Genomic DNA, 6919 nt, shown 5'->3' on the forward strand with positions numbered 1-6919 from the left:
TTTGTTGTGGCAACCCCTGAAAAACAAAGCCAAAAGAAAAAGAAGACAGGACAGTAAAGTCGTGTGTCCAACAAAATGAATAATAGGAAATAAAATGTCTATAACATTAGAGAGATTCAAACACTAGGTACTTAACTGAGTTGGTACTTTGCCTAAAAAAGCAAATACAGATTTTTTCATTTGTTTAAATTGTTTAAATAAAATATCATAAAAAAATGGAATGTGTTGGTATACTCAATATAATATTTAAATTTGGACACCAATTTGCACATAAGACCAAGTAGAGCAGAATGTATTAAAACATTAGAGATTCAGGTTTAGAGCTAACTATTATATACAGTATATATATATATATATATATATACAATGGTATATTGTTAAAACAAGAATATTAGTGGTTATTAAAGAAAAGATTCAGACCTAGTGTCTAATTGATTTCATGTCAAAATATCCATCTTTAAATATGGATTCTAATCACTTCCTTGTAACTGAAGGTTTAAAGTAATATTATAATATAAAAACTGATTTTTTTTTCTCTCAAACCACTGAATTATCAAATTGTAACTTATGTAACAACATTTTTTAACCCTTTAACAAGCAGTGTTTTAGCACAAGGGGTTAGTGAAGGTTGTGTAGCTGGTGTTTAATTGTGTTTTGGGTTAAAATGAAAGTGGCCTTTGTTTAAGAGTAAAGGCTAAGCGGCATCTGTTTGACTGCTCACAGGATAATGAATGAATGAGTTACAGTGATGTTGTACACAGATACCTGCAACTCTTTATACACGGTAATCATGACCAAAATGCGACCACTAATGGTATACAGGAGAGCACAGTGTAATGAGCTGGAGGCACCGCACCTCCCAGCTGTGTTGTGGCTGCTGACTAATGTGGTTTCTCCTGACTATCGTGCCAACCACTAGCTCAGTGTAGCTTTAAGTATGGTACTGTACATCTGTGATGTGAGACATTGATGTACTGCCGTTTCCTCAGTGCAAATATAAAATTCAGATTATTCATTCAAGCACTACTGTGTGTGCAGCCCTCCTGTGGTTCTGGCAACACAGGCTTTTGGTCCCCGCACTGTCCGTCAGCAGATGAACTCCATCACAGCTTTCATCGATGCCAAGCAAGTTAATGGCTCAAATGATAACACAACACGCTCCCTTCATGACCTCAACACAGATTAAGGCCTTTTAAGGGTTAACATGGATTTCACTGACAATGGCCATGAGCTGCTCCCTTTTAGTAAGATGGCTAGCAACGTATGTGCCACACAGAGACGTTTCACCGGGGACACCAGTGCTGAGGAGGTGCTCTGTTGTTCAATGTAAAATAGGTTTAAATAACAGCTGCATTCTGTTTCTCCGCAGGTGAGTCGCACTCCAATGAAAATATTGCCCTGTCAGTTCTACACATAGTGATGATGCACGAATACAACCGTCGAGGCCTGTCTACACTGAACCCTCACTGGAACTGGGAGGATACTTTCAGGTAAGAAAAGATGTGACTAGTGACTAGTTTGCACTTTATTCTGCCCTTAACACATTATCTTCTGCTTTCTTGAGGTCATCATCTTTAGAGACTATTTGCCACAAATTGTTGGTCCAAGACAACGGTGTTAAAGACACCTGTCCACTTATCCTGGCTATGATAAAAAACGTCAACCCCAACATCTCCAACGTGTTTGCTACAGCTGCATACCGATTTGCTCACCTGGCCATTCAACCTTTTATATATCATCTTGATGAAAGCTCAGAGGAGCACACTGATTACCCCAGCCCAGATCTGCATAAAAAGGCACATTTTGCTGAACAGAGGAAGGTTTTAACCAAGGAATAAACATAACGTTTGAGACACACAGTCAATAGCAGAGATACTTACCAGCACATGCTTTCACGGGTTTGATGTGGAAGTTTGGACAGCAACAGCTCTGTCCTCCGAGGTAGGCACATTTAGCATCGCATGATAAAGTTATGGATCCGGACTTGGAGCCTTCTCCAAGTCCACAAAAAAACATGTGGACTAGTTGGGCAAACTCACATGAACCTTCGAGCACCCTGTGGAGGGTATAGAGCTGGTCCAGTGTACCACAAAAACCGCATTGTTCCTCTTGGATCCGAGTTATTGGCCAAATTCTCCTCTCCAGTACCCTGGAATAGACTTTCCCCGGCAGGCTGAGGAGGGTTATTCCCCGGTAGTTGGCCCTTTTTAAAAAGACAGACCACCACCCCAGTCTGCCAGTCCAGAGCACTGTTTCCGACTGCCATGCAATGTCACGGCCTCTTTTTGTTAGTAACAAAAAGAGACCCACAAAGAGGGAGGACACCAAGAGTGGGAATGTTGTCATTCCATACATTTCAGGAGTTTCGGAAAAAATGGAAAGATCTTAAACCAACACCAGATCCCTGTACACGTTAAACCCAGCAATATCCTAAGACAAAAACTGGTTCATCCCAAAGACAATACTCCAAGAAACCAGCTGGATGGTGTGTTTTATACCGTTCAGTGCAGTGAGGAGTGTACGGACCTGTACGGACCTGTGCATGGCCCAACACAGGAGAGCCAACTCCTCGGGACAGGACTCAGTTGTTCATAACACACTCCTTTGAGGACAACAATGTGCACATTTTGGCCAGGGAAGACAGATGGTTTGAGAGAGGGGTAAAATAAGCCATTTTTGTCAACCTGGAAAAAACATCACTCAACAGAGCAGGTGGACTCAGACACAACCTATCACCCACATACAAAGCACTTTTAGGAACAATACCCAAAAGATTCACCTCAGTTTCACATAACAAAGAAGCAGGTGACCGAAACCTTTTTGATGAGGACCCCAACGACCCATAAGCCTCTTAATGCCCCACCCAACAGGCTGAAGTAGCTTTATTCTTTCACACCCAGAATATATATTTGCTGTACTCCCCACCACCAGTTAGAACTGAAGAAGCCTCGTTAACTAAATATACTTTCCATCAACTTTACTTTCTCTTTTATCAGTTTTTTTTTCACTCTGGAGACCTGTCACAACCCCCACCTCTCATCAACTTCATACCATTCCTTAAAAATTGCTAGCTCAAAATGTTCCTCAAGAATTCAAAATGACCTGTAAGGCATTACCAAGCTACTTCTTTTCATCCTCAGATTCCTGAGACAGATCCCAGATTAACCAAGAACAGGAACTGATTTTCAAGGTTCTTACATTTTTTCATCATAAAATTCAAGCACTTTTTAAGGAATTTCAACAAGATAGGCATTTGTGTGTCTTTTTTTACATGTGATGTAACTCACTTTTCATTGTAAGACGAAGCTCTTAAACTGTACATAAGTGCCTATTTCACTCATCTATGCTAGCACAGTGGTAACATCACAACCCATGTTTCACTATGTCATGGCATTATCAAATAATATATTATTGAAGGGATTCGCAAATGTCTACACGTTGTAAAATGTAGAAAAAGGTGTAGAAAATACTGCTACACAAGGCTAGCGTGCCCACTAGCAGCTGTCAGTGTGAGAATAACAGACGTGAAATTATATATTTTATTATATAAGGCGTACCTAAGTCGCAAACCCAGCCAGTGTGACTTATAGTCCAGAAAATACGGTACATTAATTAATCTTAATTTAAACTGGATCCATAACCCTTGACCTATTCATTAAAAATGGTGTTCAGTTTAAATCATTTTCCCTCAACACTTCTCTATCTGCAAACATGCCCTTTGTCTTCTTTTTTTATCTCTTTTCCACAGACTCTGACCCTAGAATGCTTGTAGGTGTCCATCTACACACGCTCCAGCACTGAACTGCTGATGTTGATAAAGTAGCTGGCCTGGGGTATAAACAGTGTCAGTAGCTATCAAGCTATGGAACTTGACGAGCTGCTTGTGGTGTTTTGTAAGTGTCTTTTGTAAGTGTCTTTCAAAAGCCTTTTTTTCTATCAGGATGACCGAAGTTATAAAAGCAGCAAAAGTCTGAATGAACTTGACAATGAACAGCACAGAAAGTGAGAGATGTGGGGCAAGAGGGGTTTATTCACGACCACACACATCATAAACACCCATCTTAGGCTGCTGATTCTTCTGATGTTGTCTCTTAGCTACTCAACCATAACCATTTTGTCCAAAATAATCAGTCACAGTACCCTTTGTGTGTGTGTGTTTAATCAAAGTAAGGAATTAGTACAGTTTTGCTATAATGGGTACTGTGGAAGAAAAGGGAAACCAAAAACATAAGCAAAATGTAGAAAATATATGCAAGGTAAATTTTTCATATACACATACATGTTTAGTTGTTGTGTACATCAAATAGATATTCATTGTTCTGTCCCTTACTATGTGACTCTGGAATTACACAAAGATGGCGGGTAGTGCACACTCAGCGGCTCCTCTCTGTTACGACAAAACAGTGCTTTTTTGTGATTTATGTTGTCTGTCGGCGTATACTTGTTCGTCTTTGTTTTGTCTGTCTATACAAAGCCAGATATACTCCCTAGAGTTCCTGATTGACATCGGCGAGAATATATTAATAGATATAAATCCAGTGGACGTCAAAGTTATACAAGAGTACGGTTTGACCTGGAGACCTTCACGACCACCAACCCCCACTCTCGTATCCCACCTGCAGTGGATTACGCTGGTGAACGTACGCTCCCTTGACAACAAGATGGATTATATCCGTTCACTCCGCTCAACGACGAGAACTGTGGGTGACTGCTGTGTCCTTGTTTTTGTGGAAACATTGCTCAACAACAATGTCCCGGACTGTGCCATTCATCTCGATCAGCTAACGTGTTACTGTGCGGACAGGGTGCTAGACTAGGGAGTTAAGGCTTGCAGCGGGGTCTCTGTGTTTACATCAGCAATAACTGGTGTTGTGATGCCGTTGTGGTCCGCAAATACTGCTCTCCATTTGTGGAGTTCATGATTCTTAAGATTCTTCTACCTGCCTGGTCAATTTAGTGCTATACTGCTTGTAGCCATATACATTCCCCCTGGCTCCAACAACAACAGGAGTGAGGCACTGAATGGACTCTACCACCACATCAGTGAACAGCAGACAGCCCATCCAAATGCCTTCTTCATCCTGGCTGGTGACTTCAACCATCCAACCATCCAAAACTCAACGGACATATCAACTTTCGTACACGAGGTAACAATATTCTTGACAATGTATACACTCCACAGAAAGGTGCTTACAAAGCTTTATCTCTGCAGCACCTAGGTGCTTCAGACCACACCACTGTCATGCTAATACTGGCATACAGACCACTGGTCAAAACCACACGAGTAAAGCGACAGGTACGGGTGTGGCCTGAGGGGTCATCAGAGGCACTCTAGGACTGTTTCTCCACCACAGACTGGAGTATGTTCAGACAGGCAGCCACATACAATAACATCACTGACCTCCAGGAGTATACAGAGACTGTAACCACCTACATACACAAGTGAATCGACAACATTACAGTGACCAGATCCATCTCCATTCGGGCCAATCAGAAGCCATGGCTGACAGGGAAGGTCCACAGGCTCCTGAAGCCTAGGAATTCTGCCTTTCGAGCGGGGATGTGGTGAGCCTGAGAACAGCCAGGGCCAACCTGTCACAAGGCATCAGAGAGGCCAAGAGACATTATCGTATTTTCCAAACCACACAGCGCATCACACATGATGGCACACAACTAAAGCACACTGGGAGCCAACAATGACGTTTAACTCTGTTATCACAATACGAAGATGCTGAACAACAATTATTAAACTATGGTTTTGAAACCCAAATCCGTGCAACGCCATGTCGTGCCTCTGAACACCCAGAGACTCTCAGTTGTGTTTTTGTATTGTCGATGTATGGTGCAATGCAGGATGACTCAAACGCATGGCTCTCAATTTTTTCGTGTTCAACAACCCTTTTTATTTCTCCTTTTTTAATCGATACAGGCAAAACACAAACTCTCTCTGCAAAACAACATCTGCACTTCCGCACGGAACAGCATCAAAACAACAATATGGTGACCATCCAGAACAAAAATAGTGACAACTGCCTGACTCTGGAGGGCCGAACAACAACAGCATCCTCCAGTGTCCAACTTAGTTCACTACCTTTTCCACAAATCTCCATCCCTATTGATCTGCGACTCCATGCGCGTACATCTCACCGATATTGTCAAAACCCAAGTGAAGCAAATTAATTCGGGGCTTGCCATCATTCAAAGTTAAATTGCGAGCTGCAAGGGACCGTTGGATGAATACACATTCACTAAGAGAGGCAATGCTGGGTGAGTTATGCCACTATCTGCCATTGGATCGTAGATGCCTGGGCTAAGATATCAGTCTCAAATGTTTCACGAAGGCCAGAATCATCATCATCACTTAACAACTAATTAACAGCACCGAGTCTGACTCAGATAATGACGAGAGGGATCCATACGTGCTTGATTGTTTCGCCTTGTAACCCGGTGAGCCATATGTATGAAATTATACCTGTTCATTGATATTGCGCCTTATAATGCGGTGCGCCTTATGGTCCAAAAAATACAGTATATTCTTGTCATTTTGCACCGTGGGTCCGAGAGGGCTGCATTTTCATTGTGTCATATGCCCTGTATATGGCATATTTGACAATAAAGTTGACTTTGACTTAAACCAAATATATGCCTAATCTCAATCCTAACTTTAATATGACCCCAACACCAGATTAATAAATCCATAAAATACTCTTTCACTCTCAAAAGATCTTCACAAAAATACTCACCCAAGAATATATACTTTTCATAGAAATAATTTGAAGTTATACTCACAAACAAATACACACACACACAAGCATGACCATAATTTGAAAAATGAAAGAAAATTAAAACAACAGGATGGAGTCTTCCTCCATCTGATATAAGTGTGGGATTAATGGGAATTAGGTCTGCTCCTTTCCAA

The 6919-nt window shown here is 41.4% G+C and overlaps 1 protein-coding gene across 1 annotated transcript; it reads left to right on the plus strand.

Annotated features, from left to right (window-relative positions):
• Positions 1-1003: 1003 nt before the first annotated feature.
• Positions 1004-1838, plus strand: LOC112486508 (myeloperoxidase-like; the record flags this gene model as incomplete). The annotated part of the gene is given in 4 exon segments (XM_025053447.1): positions 1004-1316; positions 1349-1500; positions 1544-1603; positions 1605-1838. Coding segments are annotated over 4 exon segments (759 nt in total), but the record flags the coding sequence as incomplete, so codon positions are not given.
• Between the last annotated feature and the right edge of the window lie 5081 nt (positions 1839-6919).

Source organism: Cynoglossus semilaevis, chromosome Z (genome assembly GCF_000523025.1).
Source record: "Cynoglossus semilaevis isolate Cse_v1.0 chromosome Z, Cse_v1.0, whole genome shotgun sequence".
In the NCBI taxonomy this organism is placed as follows: Eukaryota; Metazoa; Chordata; class Actinopteri; order Pleuronectiformes; family Cynoglossidae; genus Cynoglossus; species Cynoglossus semilaevis.